The 24027-nt window shown below is 41.5% G+C and overlaps 1 protein-coding gene across 1 annotated transcript; it reads left to right on the top strand.

Moving 5' to 3' along the window:
* Positions 1 to 4121: 4121 nt before the first annotated feature.
* LOC121268960 (acid-sensing ion channel 2-like) lies at positions 4122 to 7946 on the top strand. Its single transcript, XM_041173262.1, has 2 exons — positions 4122 to 4682; positions 7803 to 7946. Exons 1-2 carry the CDS (start codon positions 4122 to 4124, stop codon positions 7944 to 7946), a joined length of 705 nt encoding a protein of 234 aa, XP_041029196.1.
* The last annotated feature ends 16081 nt before the right edge of the window (positions 7947 to 24027 follow it).

Here is a 24027-nt window from a genome sequence, read left to right as displayed (position 1 = left end):
TCATTGTTCCTTCACTGTCACTGGGTCAGAATCCTGGAACTTCCTCCCTAGCAGGACCATGGGTGTACCTACACCACGTGGACTGCAGCGGTTCAAGAAGGTGGCTCACCACCACCTTCTCAAGGGTAATTAGGGATGGGCAACAAATGCTGGCTAGCCTGTGATGCCCACATCCTGTAAAAGAATAAAAAAATGTTTTTTTCCTGATCACCTTTTGCCTTGTCAATGAGACTTTAGGTGTTATTTCTACTCATGCTGAATGAAAAACAATTTTATATTCATTAGATTTTTGAAAAGAGATATTCATTAGAATTTCAATTTGTGGGTGATTGCAATTTGAAATTCAGATTAATGTAGGGAGTGTCCAGTACTTTAATCAGCATTTTCGGGGAAATGTGATGTTAATCTGTGGTTCTTCAGTCTTCTGATTGAAATATATATGCACACTCCTAACTGTTAGCCAACAATTCTGTCATCTATGTGAGGTTGGTCAGTGCTGTTAGAGCAATCACTGGCTATCCCCAAGTCTGTCTGATCACTGATGCTATATGCCTTCTTTAGATGACCACTGAAAAAATACTCAGTTGAGTCACAAGGGTAATAACACTATTTGGTTGCTATGTAAGGAATTTCTCCTTTCCCCTAGTGCATGTTGAATTCTAAGTATGATTGCCAGAGTTAAAATCTTGCATTAATCACCATGAATAAAGCTCACTTAACTAAATCAAAAATGATGGGACCTCCAATTTGATCAGTACAAATATCTTCCCTAGACCCCAGTTCCAGTTAAAAAAAGTCTTTTCTTAGGTTGTCATGAATAGGACCTGAGTCTTTCCTAAATTCTCTGCGACTTGACTTCCACTCCAATAGACCAGCAAGAATGCTTGCTGCTACAGTTACATTACAAGCATTCACTAAATATGCAGGCTTAATGCCACTTTGGTATTGACGTGAAGCAGTTTGGGGGTGTTTCTGTGATGATCCCTGACAGGAGCTTCTGACCACCTATCTGTGCCATCACCAAGAACACTTATTTCCATCTCCACAACATCGCCTGAATCTGCTCATTTGTTGCTGAAGCCCTAATTCACACCATTGTTACATCAAGATTTGACTATTTAAATGCACTCCCGGCCGGCATGCTACTCTTCCATATTCTCCTCCTCTTAAACTTGAAGTCATCCAAAACTTTGCTGCCCATGTCCTTTCTTACATCTGGTCCCATTCCCTTATTACCCCTGTGCTTGCTGACTTAATTGGCTACACAACAAAAACAAAAACAGAATTACCTGGAAAAACTCAGCAGGTCTGGCAGCATCGGCGGGGAAGAAAAGAGTTGATGTTTCGAGTCCTCATGACCCTTCGACAGAACTTGAGTTCGAGTCCAAGAAAGAGTTGAAATATAAGCTGGTTTAAGGTGTGTGTGTGGGGGGCGGAGAGAGAGAGAGAGAGAGAAGTGGAGTGGGGGTGTGGTTGTAGGGACAAACAAGCAGTGATAGAAGCAGATCCCATTAAGAATATCTGCACTACTAATTCTGGCATCTTGAGCATCCCCAATTTTGATTGCTGCAGTGTTGGTGTCTGTGTCTTCAGCTGATTCGAACTTAAGTTCTGGAATTCCCTTCCTTAAATCCCTCTGCATCTCTTTCCTCCTTTAAGATACTCCTCAAAAACTACCTCTCATCTGCCCTCTTATCTCCTTAGTTGGCTCAATGTCAATTTTTGCTATGTAGCATTTTGCTGAAAGACCTTGGGACATTTTATTACATTTACAGGTGTTATATAGATGTTGTGATGGTTGTGTTGGAGGTGGATTGCTGAACAAGTGGAGCCAATTCTTAGTCAAGCTCCACAATGCACTAAAGCTGAGTGATTTGTGATATGCTCCAAGTGAACCTCCCAACCTTTTGGTTTGGTATGTGGGAGGATAACTCCAATCCACTCTCTTCTAAAATGATGAAATATCATCCACAGGAAACAAAGCTTTATAAATGCACACAATACAACTCTCTGGTCTCAGACTAATAATGCAATATAACTGCAGCCGTATGTTATGTGGCTGTTATCCTCTGTGATGTTAGGAAACATACTAAGATGTGTAAAATGCCTGAGTTTGCAAACAATGCAACAGAGTGTTTTGCAAGAAAACCACTGTTACTGCTTTGAATCTGCGTATGAATCATTAGTATTGGTTTTGCCTAATCCTGTGAAGTTGGCATCCCTCCACCTCAGAGTCTTAGAAAATATGATGCATAAAGTTTTGAGTTGATTTTGTCAAAGTTTAAATAGCATGCATTCAGATTTTTGTCGTGCTTTTGAAGAATGTGTATGACAGAAAAAGGAAGCATTTTATTTTCTGCTGCTTTGATGGAATCTTACTAGAAAATATTCTCTAAATGATTATAGGACATGGCCATGCATCTACATCAGTGAGCCCTTCTGTCTTTAAAAGAACATGCAATTTGCAGATTGTACATTGCAAGGGATTAAACTGCTTTTAACAAACATCCTTACTGTGACCAACAGCATGGAAGGTTAATGATACAATCCAATAAACTGACAGGGTTATGGTTATCTCACTTGATTTCTCAAACAGAATTCCTCCCAAAACAAATGAAATGAAAACAGATAATACTTGGTATTTGAAAAGATCAAAGTGACCTCATCTGAGGTCCTTGTAAGTACAGATTAAATGCAACAGGAGCATCAAAATTGAATAACCTCTGCTTATACTGACTCCTTGTGGAGTAATAATCCATTATCATTCCATTTATGTAGGATTCGGAACCATGTTTTAAATGCAGCCAATAAGTTCACTGGAGCACTCCTTGGAATTCAGTGTGGCATAGTTCTGCATTTATTCAGCTGCTCAGAATCACTTACCTTAATGGATTGAGAATGGCAAAATCAAAGCTGTTTTTGTCTCTGAGGAGGTTAATGTAACATTTCTAACTGACAGCACAAACCTGAATCAGGGTTAATGCGGCCAAGCATACACAGTCAGTTTATTTAGAAGGGTTTGTTTTAATGCTATCAGCGATAACTTAAGCTCTGCAAAATATAAAAATGCCTCTGCACGCACAATAATCCAGGCTTCCCCTCCTCTGCTCTGCTGGTCGGTAAGCCCCTCGTCAGGCACCACTGGAAGCTAGTGTTGTGATTCCCTCAAATGGATGATGTATTTAGCCTGAAACTCCACACAGACAAGCACCAGATGCAACAGATCAATGAGTGCTTGCTTATGTCAATTGCTCTCAGCATCAAGTACTGAATATTCAGTTTATTTTATTTTTTTTACTGAATTTATTTCCTCTAAACCTTAGTCTGTAAAGTTCTTAGACATGCAAATTATATGTTCTACCTTTTTTTCCTATTTCACATTGGAGTACTGTTTTTTGCCTGAAGGTTCTTGTAAGCTTGGGGTATCAATATAACTAATGTGCTCATTGTGAGTCTGTGGAGCCTTCTGCTGTTGTTACTGCTGCTGCTGCTGCTGTTTTACTTGCAGACTGTCTCTCCTCCTCACTCCTTCCCTTTCTGTTTACTATCTCTCTCTCTCTCTCTCTCTCTGATACAGCAATCCACTCTTACTGCCTGAGGAGCCTTGGATCACATTGACAGCTTCAGGAGAGTGCCCAGGATGGTTGGAGTCCAACAATAAGCAACATAAGAGAAAGAAAACCCAGCAATCAATTTAAGGGACTGTTCTCTTATAAATCATCTCTACAAGGCTGGCATCCCTGTGGACACTGAGCAGAGCATTTACACGAGCTAACGGACTGCAAGCTGCTTCGTGGTTTGAGTGTTTCATCACAAATTGTCAGCTGAAGAATCCTTATTACGATTGGTGGGATCTTTTATCCCTCCCACCCTGCCTTTCCATCCCCGCTGCTTCCAAACAGACGAAGGCTTCTTGATGGTGCTGTGGAAGTCAAAAGCAAGAGTTTGCTTCTATCTGCTGTGAAAGCTTTTGTTTCCACTCAAAAGGGGCAGTGCAGACCAGCCAAAGCTGAGCTCTTAGGATAAAACCAAAACAACTGTTTGATGAACTGAAGCTCTTAGTGCACTAAGCAGCTGGAAGACTGATATAATTACACACACATACATACATAAATAAAGAGATGGATGAGAAGGAGAACAGCACAGGCAGTGTGGGGAGCCTGCAGCCTTCCAGTATCCACGTTTTTGCCAACACTTCATCCCTTCATGGAATCAGGCACATATTTGTGTATGGACCAATGACCATGCGGCGATTCATGTGGACTGTGGTATTTATTGGCTCCCTAGGCCTACTCGTGGTGGAATGCGCAGAGCGGGTAGCATTTTACTTCTCATACCCGCATGTTGCCAAGCTGGAAGAGGTGGCCACAAACAATCTGGTCTTTCCTGCCGTTACTATCTGCAACTTGAATGAGTTTCGCTTTTCAAAGCTGACAGTAAATGATCTGTACCATGCTGGTGAGCTCCTGGGACTGCTCAATGTGCACCTAGAGATCCAGAGCCCCCATTTGGCTGACCCCATTGTGCTGAAAGCCCTCAAGAAGAAAGCTGATTTTACACATTACAAACCAAGGGTATTCAACATGCGTGAGTTTTATGATCGCGTTGGTCACAATCTCAAGGATATGATGCTGTACTGCAAGTTCCGGGGAGTTCGATGTACTCATAAAGACTTCAAAACAGTGAGTAAAAGTTTTGCTCAGGCCCATCTTAGTCATTCCACTTTATTCTATTTTTACTGTCCTTCCTGTCACAAAAATATAAATCTCATCAGAGAGAGTAGTAATACAAACAAGTGCAAATTATCCAATAGTGACACATGTTGGATCCTCATATTTTCAAAGTTTTACTCATTAAATATTTTCAATAGGACTTTATCACTGTTTCCACTGTGTAGATATCAAAACAGTATTTTCTTCTTTGCTTTTAGTAGAAAACTGAAAATACGGAGGCAAAATTTTCTTCCATCAATGAGATCATGTTATGGACAATATGAACAGAATAAATAGTCTCACAAGAGTGATTGTCGCTTCTCCGAGCGTGTGGAAAAGAATAACTTAACTCATGAATGTCCGCTGGTGCAGAGTCTGTAGTAATGCTGCTGTGGTGAGAATTTGTGTAACAGCTAACACCTGTGGCCTTAGAATAGTTGGTTTGTGTGGAGTGTCTATCTGACCCTTTCATTGGATGACTTCCACGTCACAGGTGTGCCCTTTAGAGAGTTGCTGGCTGCTTGTGTTCGGAGCAGTGATCATAATTATTCCTAGTAATTGTATTATAATTAGGAGTGTCACTATATCATTTGTAGCGGTATGTCAGTTGTGTTAAGAATGTGAAGTTGCCTTTGCAATCTGCTACAAGACACATCAGCATGTTTGTGTACAGAAGAGGACAGAATGACATGTTGGACAATATTATATCATTATATTGTTGATGTGTCTGGTGCTTAATGGTGTTTTATTAAAATTATAGCAAAAATAGGATAGCTGGGTTGAGTTAGTACTGCAGTAGATATAACACCAGAAATTATTGTTACTGACAACAGACAAATGTCTTGCACCTTCATATGATGGTCTTTTGCTTGTTCTTTCCACGGATATGTTGATCAATTTATTTAAACAGTTTATTACCTCTAAATAATAGTGGACAGAGAAATGCCATATACACATGTTAATTATTGATATGCTAATATTACTGGTGGTACTGGTCGGCTACAGTGGGAACCTGCTACAGCGTCCAACATGATGGTGTGGCTGCAGAGCTCATGGTGCAGACTACTCCTCACTGTCCTGGGAACTGAGCTTGTCCAAGTATTACTCTAAGGTGATCCAGACTGTATTCAGCATCCTTTGTAAAGAGTACTACGTTTACTCATTGTGTGCCACAAGATATTGGCCCAGATCTTCCGGCCTCCGGATCATCTGAAACTGAACGTATGACCCAAGATGTGCATCGAACCCCCATGGAAATCCTGACACACTGACCTCCTTGGCAATTGCTCGGGAAGTGTGAACTTCCGAAGGGCAATTCCCCTGCTCCCTGGGACCCTCCGTGAATGTCTCTGACCCTGAGTTAGAGTTGGAGACTTTGGACACGTTCAGCAGGACTTAACTGAATAGTTACCGAGGAAATGTTAGACAGAAAAATCCAATTTTCTTGGGTAACTGCAGAACTGACCCCTTAATCACTCTCACACTGACCCCCTGACTCACCCTGACCCTCCTGAATACTCTGCTAACCACCGGTCTACCCATCCCTCTAACCATCCGATTACCCCCAATCCGAACTGACTAGCCCCTGACCTTACTCTGACCTGACCTGACTACCCCCTAGCCACTACCACCTCACCCGCCTGCCACCTTGCCCATCTACCACCTCACTCACCTGCCACCCTACCTATCCACCACGTCACCCACCTGCCACCCTACCTATCCACCACCTCACCCACCTGTCACCCTACCTACCTACCATCTCACCCACCCTGCCACCCTACTCATTCATCCACTTACCCATGCACTAACATTTACATTGGGCCTTTAAACTTACTGTACGGCAACCAATGATGTGAAAAGGGGCTGTGTTTTGTCTTTCCCCTGAACACAACAGTGCTGTTATGGCGCTCTCCGATGGACACTGCACTCTGCATTTCTGGAGAAGCCCGGCTTAAGACCTGGCAAGAAATGCCATTGTCAATGCAAATGCACTGAAATGTTTGAGCTGAGCGGCAATCCGATGATGATTGGCACTTCACGGAAGATCTGGGCCATTAGAACAAGTGAAAGTTGATGATGAGTTACAGCATATTGATGTACTTGCCACAAGGCTTTATTTTTTGCTGTCCCAAATTGTGATGCTCTTGTTGGAAGAGGGGGACAGTGTTTACACAGACAGTATGAGATTTCACTCCAACCACTCACAAATACCTATCATGACCAAATTAACTCCTGTAAAAGCGGAAACACTTGCCAATGCTACAGCAGCAAAAAGCTTTTCACTACTTACCAGTGGTCCACAATGGTTACTCTCACTATGTCTTCATAAAATTACAATGCATATGTTTGACAACTATCTTTGCTAACAAATTGAAGGACCCATCTTAGGGTATTGTATAAATATGATGTACAATAAGCTACAGAGGTTTAGTGAAGTAAATCAGCTATTTCCTGCTTTCCTCTTTTCTGAACCTACAATTGTCACATTCACCTGATTTGGTCAATTTTCCCCATAAACTTTTGTCAACATGTCCATGAAAGTGACAGTGAAGCTGAGCGGTTGCAATGTCTGTGGATGCACATTGTGTTGCTAATTTATACTCAATTTTCCTCACTTTAGTCATGGCAATTGTAAATTGCCAGTGCCTGCCTCAGAGCTATTTGAAATCTGTGCAGACTTCGATCACTTAGCCTGCATTGCAAGCCCTTACAATTTATGTAAATAGTTGTTAGTCATGTGAACAACCTGATTGGTGCCTTTGCAGGTAAAGGAACACTTTAAAGCCTTCCAATTAACTATAGAATTTTCTCAATCACCATTATGACTGTTGTGATTCAATAAAATTCCCTAAGGTGTGGCTGTCTTCTACTGTAAGAAAATAATGTGTCTCTCTAAATTGAAAATTACTTCTTTATAGCGTTGGTTATGATTTAATACTAGTTGCTGAGGAAGCAGCCTCTGGAAATCTGATTGCATAATGTGGATCTTTTTGGTGTTTTTTCCCCCCAGGTCTCCTGAAAGTGGTACAAAGGAGACTATTGTAGGAGGTTTAAGATTTAATGATGAGTGAACCGCTATCTGAACCACAGTCTGATCCAGACCAAACTGAGCCAAAACCACAGTCTGAAAGAGACTGGAAACAGTCCAAAGCCGAACTATGCCACATAACACTCCAAAACAACCTGAAAAATAAGTCTGAACCAGGCCAAATTGGGCCAAAAATTGAATTCTGAAACAAGCCTAAACTACAATCCGAAACAGACCAAACATGACCAAAAACTGACTTCTAAACGAGTGTTGAACTGAGCCTAAACCACAATCTGAGCACAGCCTAACCAGGCCTATGGAAAGTATGGTATTGATTCTCACAGGAGCCTGTTGGCCTTATATAGGTTAATAATGTGCAGCTTTTTCTCCACGAATCCATACTACATTTTTTAAAACTGTGGCTGGTTTGCATTCCAGTTTTCTATTTACTGTTGAAGATTTTGTGGATATTTAACTGCTTTTTGTTGTGTTAACTAGAGAAAACAATGATAAGGAAATGGATAGCCTTAAGGATTGAAGCGCTCAGTGATTCTAACAACTAACTAAACAACTACATCGGACATATTTTCATATTAATGTAGCTGTGCTGTGCTTGGTGATGACATTTGATACTAGTCATCTTTACGAACACAAGTCAGTACAGGATGAGATCTGACGAGCAGTATTTGTTTTAAATTTCTCTTTGCAAATGGTTGTGAGGTTCAGCTGTAGTGATGTGTGATTGTATAGGGGATATTTTTCTTTCTTTCCTTCTTTCTTCATATGTCTTTGATTTGTCACACTGCTAATCTGACACCCAATATTGGACAAGCAGAAATTTCCTCCAACTGAATATCGAGAAGTTTACACCTGTTATCTTGATCTCTCCCACAAACTTCATTCTCTGATCATCCTTTCCATACCTGGCAACTGTCTGATATTGACTCAGACTTTTTGCAATGTTGTATTTATGCTTGACCCTGAATCGAGCTTCTAACCACATATCTGTTCCATTATCAAGCCTGCCTATTTCCACCTCCATAACACTGGCTGACTCTGATCCTGTCTCAGCTCATCTGTTGCTGAAACCCTCAGCCTTGCCTTTGTTGTGTCTAGACTTGACTATCCAACACTCTTTGCAAGTCTCCTAGCTTCCACCCTATACAAACTTGAGCTCGTTCAAAACTCTGCTGCCCTCAACTTAGACAAAGTCTCATTCAGCCATCACCCGTGTGCTTACTGACCTGCAATAGTTCCCAGTCCAATAATGCCTCCATTTTAAAATCCTTATACTTGTTTTCAAATCCCTCTATGGCCTTGAATCCTCCCTAACTCCATCATTTCCCTCAGCCCTCCAAGCCTTTGAGAGCCAGGGAGTCAAGGGTTATGGTGCGTAGACAGGAAAGTAGAGTTGAGGCCACAATCTGATCAGCCATGATCAGCCATGATTTGGGTGGAGATGAAGAATAGTAGAAAGAAAAAGTCATTAGTGGGAGTGGTCTATAGGCCCCCTAACAGCAGCCACAGTGTAGGACAAAGTATTCAAGAGAAAATATTGTGTGCTTGTGATAAAGGGATGGCAATAATCATGGGTGATTTTAATCTACACATAAACTGGAAAATTAAATTGGCAGTAATGGCATGGATGAGGAGTTCTTAGAATGCTTTCGAGATAGTTTCTTAGAGCAGCATGTTCTGGAACCAACCAGAGAACAGGTTATTATAGACTTGGTATTGTGTAAGTGACAGGATTAATTAATGACCTCAGAGTAAAGGCAGCGACCACAATATGATTGAATTTTACATCCAATTTGAAAGGGAGAAGAACGAGTCTAAGGCTGGTATCTTAAACTTAAATAAGGGCAACTATGTGGGGATGAAAGCTGAGCTAGCTGAAGTGAACTGGGAAGCTTGGCCATATGATAGATCAGTAGAGAAGCAGTGCCAGACATTTAAGAGGATATTTCAGAGTATTCAGAATAAGTACATTCCTAGTATAGAGAAAAGTTCTAATGGGAGGACCCACCATTCGTGGTTAACTAAAGATGTTAACGAAAGCATCAGACTTAAGGAAAAAGCATCCAACTCTGCAAAGGTGAGTGGCAGGACAGATGATTGGACAGAATATAAAGAATGGCAGAGAATGACTAAAAGATTAATCAGGAGAAAGAAATTAGAGTATGAGAGTAAGCTAGTTAGAAATGTAAAAACAGATAGCAAGAGTTTCTACAGGTATTTAAAAAGGAAAAGAGTAAGTAAAGTGGGTCTTGGTCCTCTAGAGAGTGACAGTGGGGAGTTAATAGTAGATAATAAGGAAATGGTGGAAGAAATGAACAAATGTTTTGCTTCTGTGTTCACTATAGAGGATACAAAAAAACGTTCCAGTAATATCTGCAAATCAGGAAGTGATGGGAGAGAGGAACTCGGTGAAATTGAAATTGAAATCATTAGGGAAACATACCGAGCAAATTGATGGAGGTGCGGGCTGGCAAGTCTCCGGGTCCCGATGAACTACATCCTAGGGTCTTAAAAGAGATGGCTAATGAGGTAGTCATTGCGCTGGGGTTAACTTTCCAAAATTCACTAGATTCTGGAAAGGTTCCTTCAGATTGGAAAGTAACAAATATAACCTCTCTATTCAAGAAGAGAGGGAGGCAGAAAACAAGAAACTCTAGGTCAGCTATCTTGATGTCTGTTGTGGGGAAGCTATTAGAATTGATCATCAAGGAGGTTATAGCTGGGCACTTAGAAGAGTTCAAGGCAATAGGGAGGAGTCAACATGGCTTTGTGAAAGGAAAATCCTATTTAACCAATTTATTGGAGTTTTTTGAAGGAGTAACATGTGCCGTGGATAAAGGGGAGCCTGTAGACGTGCTGTACTTGGCTTTCCGGGAGACATTTGATAAGGTGCCACATAAAAGATTATTACTGAAAATAAAAACGCATGGTGTAGTAGGTAACATATTAGCATGGAAAGAAGATTGGCTGTCTGACAGAAATCAGAGAGCATGCATAAATGGATCTTTTTCTGATTGGCAGGATGTGATGAGTGGAGTCCCACAGGGGCCTCAACATTTTATACTTTACATCAATGACTTAGATGAAGACATGGTAGCTAAATTTGCAGATGACACAAAGATAGGTAGGAAAATATGTTGTAAAGAGGACATAAGGTGGTTGCAGATGGATATAGATAGGTTGAATGAGTGGACAAAGATCTGGCAAATCGAGTTTACTATGCGAAAATGTGAAGTAGTTCACTTTGGCAGGAAGATCAAAAAAGCAGAGTATTACTTAAAAATGGAGAATGCATAATTCTGAGTTGCAGAGGGATCTAGGTGTTCTAGTACATGGGCAAGATCTTACCTGTGTCAGGCAGGCTGGGTGGGAGCAGGCAGGGGCAGGCACGGAGCCTATTGCCGCCCCCATTTGGCTGTGCAATGCCATTTTATGTGGGTGGGCTAATTAAGGCCCACCCAGTATGATGCATGGTCGGTAGTGCTTAGCACTACCTGTGCAGACGGGACAAAGAGGGAGAGTCGGGGCCTGTGCTCTTTCACACATGCACGTGAAAGAGTGCAGGAATCTCCCTGAGGCACGGAGATTAAGTTGGTAGTACAAATTTTTAATAAAGGAGGAAAAAATTATTTAAGCATGTCCCATGAGCTGGGACATGTTTGTGAATTGTGCAAAATTTAATTAATTAGTTTATAAAACCTCCAAGAAACCTCATCCCGTCAGTGGATGAGGTTTCCTGAAAAACACGAAGGCCACTTGGGCTCTTCATCTGCCCGCCAACCTTAAGGTTGGATGGGCAATGTTACTAACAACTTTAATTGTTTTTTTTAATGGCCTTAATAGGCTGTTGACAGTTCAGTGGGTGCACAGCCTCCTTTGGTGCACGCCCACCAAACCAAATATCTAAATGATGCGCGATGACGTCGGGACGCATGCCCGACATTATTGCCCATCACTTTGCGTGTCGGCATGTTGGGCCCACCCCCGCACGCTGACGGCAATATTCTGGCCCATGAGTCCCAAAAGGTTAGTATGCAGGTACAGCAAGTAATGAAGAAGGCTAATGGAATGCTATCCCTTATTACGAGAGGGATTGGACATAAGAGTAAGGATGTTATGCTTCAGTTATAGAGGGCATCGGTGAACCCGCACCTTGAATACTGTATGCAGTCTTGGTTTCCTTTTTTAAGGAAGGATGTAAATGCATTGGAGGCGGTTCAAAGGAGGTTTACTAGATTGATACCTGGAATGAATGGGTGGTCTTATGAGGAAAGGTTCGACAGACTGGGCTAGTTTCACTGGAGTTTAGAAGAATGAGTGGTGATTTGATTGAAGTATACAAGATCCTGAATGGCCTTGACAAGGTGGACGTCGACAGGATGTTTCCTCTTGTGGGCTAGTCCACAACTAGGGGGCACTGTTTTAAAATTAAGGGTCACCCTTTTAGGACAGATAAGAAGAATTTTTTCTCTCAGAGGGTTGTGCGACTTTGGAATTCTCTACCTCAGAAGGTGGTGGAGGTGGGGTCATTGAATATTTTTAAGGCAGAGTAGATAGATTCTTGTTAGGCAACAGAATCAATGGTTATCGGGGTTAGATGGGAATGTGGAAATTGAAACATAAGAAGATTGGCCATGATCTTATTGAATGGCAGAGCAGGCTCGAGGGGCTAAATGGCTTTCTCCTACTTATCCTTGTGTTCCTGTGAGATATCTGCACTCCTCTAATTCTGGCATCTTACCCTGAGTTTAATCACTTCCACCAATGGTGGCATGTTTTCAGCTGTCTTGCTGCCTCCGAAGCGCTGAAATTCCACCCCTGAACCTCTCAGCCTCTCTCTCCTTCTTTGAGATATTCTTTAAAGCCTAGCTTTTTGACCAAGTGTTTGGTCATCTGCCCTGCTAACTCCTGTGGTTTGTTGTCAACTTGTTATTTATTGATAATGCTCTTGTGAAGTGCCTTGGGTCATTATGCTACATTCAAAGCACTATACAAGTACAAGTTATTGTGTATGTATGGACATCCCATACTGAAAATTCAGATATGCGTCCTAATTTCAATAGCTGAATATTTATCTTCTCATTTTGGATAAGTGCGTGCATATAATATTACATGAGCTGCAAACAGCACTCATTAGCCATATGTAAATAACTAATTTGAAACATCTCTTTTGAAATATGCCATGTTAAAGAAATTTCCCTGAGGATTTCTGTCTTCAAAGTGAAGTTTCTGTGCTCTGATGCCTATGTTATCTGGTCCTGTCAATATGAGTTGATATGCGAGATCATGTATTGATATGTGAGATCATTGTGCCCTCTGGGGTATCAATAGACATTTTTTTTAAAGATTGAAAGTGTACATGACTGGTTATTTGAGAAAGAGTTGGAGTTATACCGGCATATTTCTTCCATAGCAAAGCTTTTTCCATTTCATAGCAAAGTACAAGTGGCCATAAAATGCCAGATCACTGATTATGCTGTAGTATGTTAACACACCAGGCAGTTGGTGATTTCAAACTTGTTTCTACTTCTCTGCCAGCAGTAGACCTCTCAGATCAGTGGAGTTCAGGTGTACAACTATCTTGAAAAATGCACCATACTGTGGATCAGCAACAAAATGTTTTTGTTTGTACCTGTAGCCCCATATGTTCAACAAAAAATAAGATTTGACTTTCAGTACAATCCGTACAAGCTTTTGTGATGTGATGTGGTCACAAAGCTGACAACCATAATTTACATTGCTTAATGAAGCTGGAACTGGCTTTCGAATGGCTGAAAAATATCAATAAATTTGTCAGGAAGTATAACTCCAATCTCTGTATGCATGATAATACAAATTGATTTGAATAAACACTGGGCTCAGATTGGTGTGTGCAGTTTTTTTTCAGCGTGGATGTGAACTGGTAGGCAAGAAGAAATCACTTATTCCCTGGGTTGAACCTCTTTAAATGTTGTTGGTCACTTTATCCGTCAAATGGTTATAAGGATCTAAATTATCTGGCCCTTGCAACTACACAGAGAATTATTCACCCCACAACACATACTTCATGCACCTGATGTCACATCCCCATTGTGAGTAAAGAACAGATCACGACAATGCTCGTAGTGACTGCTCAGTCTTGTAGCTGGGTGAATTGGATGTACATTGGGATAAAAACGCACACTCTGTGCAGTTATGGAGGAGCCATCTGAGGAGTGCAGCTGATACGAAATGCCATCACAGGGATTGATCAGGACATTAGCAAAGCAGTTAATCAGACCAGTCACCTTTGAACTGCACACAGCAGTGGTTCAAGGCACTCCCAGTGTTCTGGTTAACATCAAGCTCAAAATTTGATTGGATTCGGTAGTATTATAATAAAAAGCAGAGAAGTGTGTTTTTTATAGATCACAGCTGACCTTTTCCACAGGCTTTTCAAATATATCATGAAGATGGAGTCAGTCTACTTGAATGGAAGTTGAATGAATTAATGTAGGATTGCAACCGCAAAGATAGTGTTAGGTCAAATACCAATGCTTTCTGAGCATTTAGAACAGTTCATGACTTATTGATGGAATGGCAGTTGTTTGAATATTAACACACTAACATTCCCCATGTTTAGAGCGAGGCTTGAGTGCTGCAATATCATCTGCCACAAAACAGAAGACTTCAAATATTTTGCAGTCTTGTGAAATACACTTCAGGATAAATGGCTTATGTGCTTAACTTTGTGCAGTATAGCAAAGATTCAGCTCAAGCTTTGAAACAGTATCGGAATTAATGAGCAGCTCAGGCGAACTCATAGCCAGGCCCTGAGAGTTAATGGCTCACTGACATCCTGAAGGCTGAGTGACAAAGCTTAAATACTGTGAGAATGACTTGACTGTTTGTAAAAGTGAGAATCTTTTTAAATAGCAATAACTAGCTATTAGGGAGAATACAGACATTTCTATTATTATCAGGTATTTATATTAACAGCACTGTTGTTCATATGGCCAAAAACACACATGCCAACAATTCTACTTTCACAGCAGAAACAATTGGATTCAAGACTTTTAAATACCAATGGATCTCCAATAGTGTTTCTCATGGCCTTCTCCTGCTCCTATTTCTTATGTTCTTTTTAAACTAATGGGAGCACTATGCCATGTAACACACAACAAATGATTCATCGAACAAAATACGATTTGTTCCTTCCTCAGGTCAGTTAAATCTTGGATGCCTGAGTTAATTTGAAGTCAGAAATCTTGTTTACATTTTTTCATCTTTACATTTTTTAATGATTTTATTTTTGATGTTTTTCTTTCTCTTTTTATAATTTTTTTAAAGTGTGATATATTTTATATGTTTAATACTTGAAGTCTGATGGATACTGCTTAAAACTGTAATGTGTTTACTTTAATACAGAACTCCATGCCATTGCTCTTGATGGGTGAATGCATATGCTGCTTTTTAGAGAGAGAACAGAATGTAAATGGTGAATGAATGTCACCCACTGTTCTTAGACTTGCCCTTGCCTGTTTAATTTCCATGAAATCGTGCACTTGAAGTTGCTGTAAGTGGGTGATGAAATGGTGTGGTGCCCTGCACAGGGCATCTGGGACCTGTGTGAAGCAACAATGGGCAGAATCATCTGTGCCTGCTGGCGTCGGGCATGTTCGGTGGCATGAGCGGACAATATGGTGAGAAGGAGAAAAATCAGTTGCACGATGTCGTGAAACCAGTTTGCGATTGTCCGTTCAGCTTGTCGATGGTGGGTCGAGTCTCCTGCCATCGGACATCAGGAATCTCGTTGTAATACATCCACTCATGTTGGCGTGATAGCACGCCGAAGTGTTTCACAACAGCACATAGGCAACGTGCACCTGGCGAGCTGCACTTTGCTTGGGACTTTGAGGTTTGTTTCCCTACCATGCTTCCATCAGCACTCTTCGCAGATAGCACCACATCACTTTTAGTGGGGCTTACAGACAGGTCACTACCTACCAAATTAGTCATAAGGCAGGATTGGCTTTGTACAGCTGCTGGGCTAGGGCTTGCTTGGGAAAGGGGGAGAAGTGGTCTGGGCAAGGGAAGAGGCTGCAGGGTGAGGGCTGTACTGGGGAAGGAGGCGGGCGGCGGTATCCAGGGTCTGTGTGGGGTCACATTTTAATCTGTGCAAGTGGTCTCAAGGTGGTGAGGCCTGAGGAGGGAGTCTCCAGAGCTGATGGGGCCAGATGGAGATGTGAGAGTGTGTGTGAAAGAGTGAGTGGTGATGTCCCTTGAGCTGGCAGTGAGTGAGATGCCACTGCATGTGCGATGAGCTTGAGTGTGTGAGTTTAGAGTGATGAAATGGTTGCCTTACCCTGGCAGCACAGATGAGATCATTCATCCTCTAGCTGCATTGGATGGCCAACATCCTCTGCGCAGCATTGGCACTGATCACCATTGCCTATCAAGCTGGAGTGGCAATGTTACTGCCCCTCCTATGGCCAGAGCAGAGGCAGATGACATCACGGTGGGCCTCCATGGCGTCCAAAAGGCACTCAGGGGATGCATCACTAAATCCTGGGGGCTGCAGTCTTTTTGTTTTTTGGGGCCATCCTGTCTCCTGTGCAGAAGTCCTGGGCTGGAAGCACTGAGAGGTGTGTGCGCGGCTGCACTTTAAATATGGCGCCCGGCGTGCTGAAGCAGCCACGTGATGGTGTGGCAGGTGAATGAAATTCCGCCATGGAAGAGGCATGTTTCCTGGGAATACATAATTAATGCGGTGGGTTTGGGACGATATGGCGTGAAAATCCATCATTGCGGCCACCGGTTAAAACGTTGTTTTACCCGCCTGCTACCGCACTTAGTGAAAATCTGGGATGACTCCACCCAATGTGTCTCCTTAACCAGTTGGACCAAATGATGGCAAAACGAATAGCACAGGGTCAGTACCAGAAAGTTATCAGGTGCAAAGAGAAATAGAAAGGGGAGGAAAGATTGGATTAAAAAAGAAAAAAGAGACAAAGTAAAACTTACATTACATTTTAAAACTGCCAACAAAAATTAAAAGCTGAAGGATTGAGGCACCATGTTTGTAATAATTTTTCAGTGTCAGAGAGGTTGTTTACCAATAATTAACACTTGTGGTCTTAAAAGGGTACTTGCACTTGAACAAGCCTTAAATTTCTGTGATGAGTTTTGTCCATATCTACCATGCAAGTGCAGAAACATCACCTCATTACATTTGAATGGTGAGTCAGATAGTATGCTGTCATTTTTGGGAAGCTGACAGCAGAGTGATGCATCTGAGACACCAATTTTTGGAATTTTGCATTTAATCACACATCTGCCCTTGTCTGAAATTGCTGTACAATTTGCACATAAATAGCAGTGAGTGCTGTTAGCTTCACTGTTACTTTCACAGTAAATTCTGGTCCATTAGATAATGAAGTTTCTATTTTAGTTCACAATCTGTTTTAAAGTACTGATGTTCTCTATCTCTCAGTGAACTAAAATGTGAACAGAATTTGTTACGATCTCAAGGGAGACCATGAATTTTTTTCAAAAAATTGGACCTCCCAGTTATTAACCGAAAGAATCATGCCAAAAGACTTCATATTTCAAACAAAAACTTTTACCATACAAAATTAAACAAACCAAGTACTGCGGACGTAATACTATTTGGTAAACCCTTATATTCAAGCCTGAAAATCTCAGCAGGACACATCCTGTTCTACTTTATTTCCACCCAAGAGTTCCCATATAAATTACAGGATCTTGAGGGTTTCTTCACTTCTCCTAAGTCCAAACCATTGTGTGCCACAGCTCTTATTAATTCACTTGAATTCTCCTTATTCCCAGTCTGTCACTTGGACTTCTGGAGCACTCTCCCTCTGCAAGGATTCCACTGCCTATCTCTTCCAGTAGATTTAGCAGGCAGATCTGACAATTTGGATTCCTCATGCATTTGGACATTTTATTCGAGCATGGCCACCACTTGCAATTTCTGCTTAGTGAATCCAGATCAGGAAAATGCCTGGTTCCTAATGGCCTCTGCCCTCCTTGTCCTGGCTGCCAGCAAATGCACCACTGCCTTCTCGCAGTCTCCTAAGCCGACTAAATGTTTCTGTGAGAAAACACACAGATTAATCCCAAACAGAAGATTGCTTCCCTGTAAACTATCCCCATGGCAATGTGCATGCATGAGATGTCCCAGATAGAGATAACTTCAATTCCCAAACTTGTCCTATGCTCTGAAAAGTATATGGACATTTTAAGACCTTCAATGTTTACCCTTTGCTTTCAAAACTTTCTTGGATCTGGGACCCACATGAATAATTTATACCTCTAATGAAGACAACTGTACACATCACATCTCTACCAATCATCAGAAAGGGGTTACCCATTGTTCACCCTTCTAATTCTGACCTTATTGAATAAACACAAGGCTCCCTTTTGAATTGCAATCAGTTTAGGTCTTAGCCCAGAACTTCTGATCTCCGGATGGTCGTATCCCAGATAAACACCCCCAAAGTGTGCCACGGGAACCTTTGGAAGTCCTGACACATTGACTACATAGGAACTGCGCTTGAAGTTTGGACTTCTGATGGACAATTCCCCTGCATTTGGAACCCTTTAAAAAAGTCTCCAATCCTGAGTTATCCAGGAAATGTTAGCAGAAAATAAACAGTTCTAACTATACATAATCACTCACACTGACTAACCCCCCCTCCAATTACTCCACATCCCCCAGCGCAACCTTCCAAACCCCTGACCCGACCTGACTACTCCCCTGACCTTCTAACTACCCTCCCCGACTGGACCTGACTACTCTTTGAACCTCCAACTCTCCCAACTCTTCACTCCCCCTGACCCTACGGCTCCCCCATGACCCTCCGATTCACCCCCGACCCTCTTATCCGCACCAACCCTCCTACTCCCAACCTGACCAAAACTGACCTGACCTCACCGCCCTACTTACCATTCCACCCTATCCAGCTGGCATCCTGCCACCCTGTCACCTTTCATCCTACCCACCATGGCACCTACAACCCTCCCGACCTTGCCTCTATGCCCAACTAGCACCTTCCCATCCTGCCACCTGCCATCCTACATGAGCCAGAAAGAGCCCTGCCTTGGTGCCTCCCCCTTGCATCAGGTGTGTGCCTCAGCTGTCAACTCCAAAGGCTGAAGATCAGTGAGATCCATTAGGGCATGTGCCCGGAATTTGAATGAGACCTCAAATCTGAAGCACATCTTCACTAGCTGTCCAATAGTCAAAATTGACTCCTTTCTACTTTCTATACAGACATTGTGTGGAGGTTTTGTAGTGCAGGAGTAGCATCCCTATCTCTGGGCCAGAAACTCCGGGTTCAAGTCCCTCTTCTAGACTTGATGGTCATGGGAAGTGTGTGCATATTGTGGCCAAACAGTTTCATTATCAGCCTGTTAATCCTTCAAATACACCTGATGGCATGTGGTAAGAGTGGGAGAGTTTCCTAGCCTGCCAGAAGTTAACAGCAAACCACTGCTGTACTTTACCAAGCATAATCATTGTCCAATTCAATGGAAGTCCATGATTGTCAACACCCTCATAGGGCATGGTACTTGAAGGAGGAGGATACAGACATCGTTCTTTCTCTCTTTTTCATTTTATCTGATTCTCTGTATCTCTCTTCCTTCTTTTACACTCAACCTCATGGAATTATTTTCTCTCAAACCTTTGCATACACTGCTCCTTAAGAACATAAGAAGTAGGGGCAGGAGTAGGCCATATGGCCCCTCAAGCCTGCTGTGCCATTCAATAAGATAATTGTTGATCTGATTTCAGCCCCAACTCATATTTCCTGTATGTTCCCAATAACCCTTGACCTGGTAACTTTTGGGGTTCTGTGATATCAATCATTGCCATAAATAGATTCCACATATATACCAATATGGGCTCATACTGTATAATATCTAGTTATACAATATCAAAAGTCAGGATGCAGTGCTGATACTGCCTTGTGATTTGAACTGGATGTTTGTTTATTTTTACACATATTCCCAGATGTCTCTCTTTTTAAATGTGGAAATGCCTGTTGCGACAAGGCCAGATATAAAAGATTAAGCTGATTTATTTCATAGCAAGTGAACATGTAGAGCAAGTTACAATGGACTCTAATTAGGATACAAGTGTGTAGCTGAAATTATGGAGCTTGCTCATGTCTTGAATACAAAGTTACGAGATGAGGTATTTTTGTTCGGGGATGTATTTGATGAAGTGGTTGATGTAAGGCCATTTTTTACTTCATTTGTGAAGTGTAGTTGATTAAATGTCAACTTGATACAATTGAATATAATTCTGTCGAAAAAGACCATGAAGTACTTGTAACCTAATTGCAAGGCAAAGTATGACAAAATAACACATTATGATGTAATACAGATTTTTCTGAAAATCAAATTAAAATGGTACCATGTAGATATTCAAAACTTATGTACAATGGATCAGGGATGCAGGAGCAGAGATAGCTGGGGGTATATGTATACACATCATTCAAAGTGGCAGGGCAGGTTAAAAAAGTGGTTAAAAAAAGGCATGCAAAATTCTGAACTTTATAGAGGCATAGAGGAGAAAAACAAACAAATTAAGACAAGCCTTTATAAAACACTGTTTCTGCTTCATATGGACTATTGAGTTCAATTCTAGGCATCCCACTTTAGGAAGAGTGTGAAGGCATTAAAGAGGGCATGGAAAAGATTTACAACAATGCTTCCAGGGAAGACAGACTTCAGTTATACGGATAAAGTGTAGAAATTGTGATTGTTCTCCTTAGGGAAGAGAAGGTTGAAAAGAGACAGGGGTGTTCAAAATCATGAGAGGTCTGGTAGAGTAGATAGGGAGAAACTGCTCCCATTGGGGGAAAGGTTGAGAGCCAGAGGACACTGATTTAAGGTGATTGGCAAAAGAGCCAATGGTGACATGAGGAAAAACGACTTTGTGCAGTGAATGGTTAGGATTTGGAATGCACTGCCTGAGCATGTGGTGGAGATAGATTCAATAATGGCTTTCAAAAGGGAATTAGATAGTTATCTGAACAGAGAAAATTTGCAAGGCTATGAGGAAAAGGTGGATGAATGGAATTGGTTCAGTTGCTCTTGCAGAGAACCAGCATGGACACAATGGGCCAAATGGCCTCCTTCTGTGCAGTAACCATTCTATGATTCTACAATTCTACCTCTGTAAAATATTACAATACATTTTAATAACAATGGAGATTGTAAAGCGATTGTACTGCATTGATTGAAGTACAACACTAAAGGAATAGAGCTATACACAATGATATATAACTGAACAGATGCAGAGTTATAGAAGTATCATCTAGATTTTACGGTCAATGGCAAAGCAATGGCACTTGCTGCTAACCTTGAAGAAAGCAGCACACGAAGATCTAGTGATCTCCTCTGTAGGCACAGACTTCCTCTTTCCCGATGGCAGTTTAAATCTGGCACCAAGCTAAGGGAGTCTCCAGACATACAGCAGCAATGGTGTCAGTTAGCAGGGTAAACAGCCAATCACACTGAAGCATTCTCATAGATAGCAAACTAGGAAGTTAACAGTATTTTACCCATCACTTTAAATTTTCTAATAGCAAAACAGACACTAATTGAATTTAGTACTAAAATAACAATATAAACAAACCCTTCTATAAAAATGTTTTCTTAAAATGTGGATTTTTAAAAATCATTGTGCAGAACTCTAACATCCCATAAATATAAAATTAGCATTTCAAGGCCAGTGAGAGTATTTCGCAGTAATTATGAAGTTAGTAAACCATTTAAAAACCCAGCTACACCACATTTAACAGGGCGTAATTTTTTCAAGGGCTTTTACAGCAAGACTAACAACGTAAAAGTGAAAATTTTCTTCAATTCACTGATTGCTTAGGGATTGCACTCTGGGGGAAACCTCAACAATGCACCCTCTGGAGGCATGTTGAATCACTGACCGCAACTTCTAGATTTCTCGGTGATTCTGCACATGTGAAGACTCCGGAAGTTGTTGACAGTTTCAGTGGAGTAATGATCCAGGTCATTATAAAACTGGAGGGATGGGGATGAGTTTCATCTTTAACATAAATTGGGTTGCTGTGGGAGAGACATGCTCCCTCTGCTCACTTGATGTCAGTGGGAAACCTTATTGAATTGATGAGCTCCCAGAGGCAGCTGCTATCTGGGAGAGTGGAAAATCTAGCAAGGTTTTGATGATGAGCAGCGAGCAGCATTTACTTTCTAGGTGGGAGATTTATAAAGAGCACACTTAGCAGCAAGGAACTGAAGTTAAGGAAACCATAAGGCCCAAAAGCCTCCCAAGAGAATCAAGGAAAAAGAAGTGCCAGAACTGCTTCCAGCTTTCTCTTAATGCAGATAATAATCCTTTCAAGTGGTGAAGAAATGGCCTTCTCCTCATCTGTACTATTCACGTTTTGTGGATCCAATCAGGGCTTTGCATATGAAGCAAGGTTTCTTCTATCCCCTTGAGCGAATAGCGGTGGCAGTTCTGATTGATCTGAAAATTAAACTGGGGTCTTAACTGCACCATTTGGTCCTATTTACATATGTTTGTTTGGTTTGCATGTTACTGGTGTAAGTGCTGACCACCTAAATTGAGGAGTGGCCGAAAATGGGAATGGCAGAGCTCCAAAGATGAGTGGACATTGTGCAAGTGTTGTCCTGCTAAGGCCTCGTATACAAGTGTATACATAACCTCATAAGTTGTAGTGGATGATATTTAATGGGAGTAATGATGCCAAATCTTGTATTGTAACAACTTGTTTTCATTTTGTAAATACAGTAAGCTAGAATGCAAGAGGATAGAAATATTGCTTCAGTTATACAAAGCCCTGCTTGAAGCACACCATGAGTATTGTGAGCAGATATGGGCACCATGCTTTAGAAAATATATACTATCCTTGGAGGAAGTACAATGTAGGTTTAGCAGAATGATACTTCTACACCGAGGGTTAAACTAAGAGGAAAGATGATGCGTACTAGGGTGTGTTTCCTGGAATTTAGAAGGCTAAGGAGTGATTTGGTCAAAGTTTTCAAGCTATCAAGGAGAACAAGTAGGATAGCTAGAGAAAAAGCAATTTTGCTGGTTGGGCACTCTCAGGGCCAAAATCTAAAAATTACACCCAGATCTTTCAGGAGTCAATTTGGGAAATCTTCTTGCAGCAAAGAGCAACAGCCCAACAGGCTGTATTGCCTGCCCATGCCAGGACTTGGGACATCTACTCAGGGCTGGAGAGGAAATTGCGGTGGGAGGGGGAGGATCCAGTTGTTGTGGTCCGTGTAGGTACCAATGACATAGGCAGGGTAAGGAAAGAGGTTATGCATAGTCAGCATGAGGAGCTAGGTACCAAATTAAGAAGTGAAACCTCAAAGGTTTCTCTGGATAATCTCTGGATTATTACCTGAGCCTTGTGCAAATTGGCATAGGGCAAATAAGATTAGAGAAATGAATGCATGGCTCAAAGACAGGTGTGGGAAAAGTGGGTTCGTGTTTGTGGGGCACTGGCATCAGTACTGGGGAAAGCGTGGGCTGTACCATTAGAATGGTCAACACCTGAACTGTGCTGGGACCAGTGTTCTTGTGAGTCGCATAATTAGCGAAATAGAGAGGTGCTTTAAACTAAACAAGATGAGGTGAGGAATCAAGCTTGGGTTGATGTCACAAATCAAGGCGTAGAGTCAATACAGAAGAGCAAAATAGTGATAAGGGAAATCAGGGTCAGAGAATGACATGAAGGACAGAGAAAAATGCTTAAGAATACACCAACAGTCAAGGCTAGATGTTACAAAGATAACAAAAAGACAAGAATAAAGGCTCTATATCTGAATGTGCATAGCATTCATAACAAAGTAAACGAATTGATAACATACATTGAAGTAATTAAATATGATTTGGTAGCCGTTAGGGAGATGTGGCTGCAGGATGACAAGAATTGGGTCTTGAATATTGAGGGGTATATGACTTTCAAGAATAGGAAGCTAGGTAAAGATGGAGAGGTAGCATTGTTAATCAAGGATGGCATTGGTGCAATAGTTAGAGATGACCTTGGTTCAGGAAAATCAGGATGTAGAATTAGTTTGGGTGGAGATGAGGAATAGTAGGGGAAAAATTCACTAGTGGGAATAGTCTACAGGGCCCCTAACAGTAACCAGAATGAAGGACAAAGTATACAAGAAGAAATATTGTGTGCTTGTGATAAAGGGATGGCAATAATCAGGGGTGACTTTAATCCACATATGAACTGGAAAATTCAGATTGGCAGTAGTAGCCTG

The sequence above is a fragment of the Carcharodon carcharias genome, chromosome 23 (assembly GCF_017639515.1).
Source record: "Carcharodon carcharias isolate sCarCar2 chromosome 23, sCarCar2.pri, whole genome shotgun sequence".
NCBI lineage: Eukaryota > Metazoa > Chordata > Chondrichthyes > Lamniformes > Lamnidae > Carcharodon > Carcharodon carcharias.
Note: the sequence above shows the minus strand (reverse complement) of the source record. Positions and strands in the feature narration are given on the sequence as shown.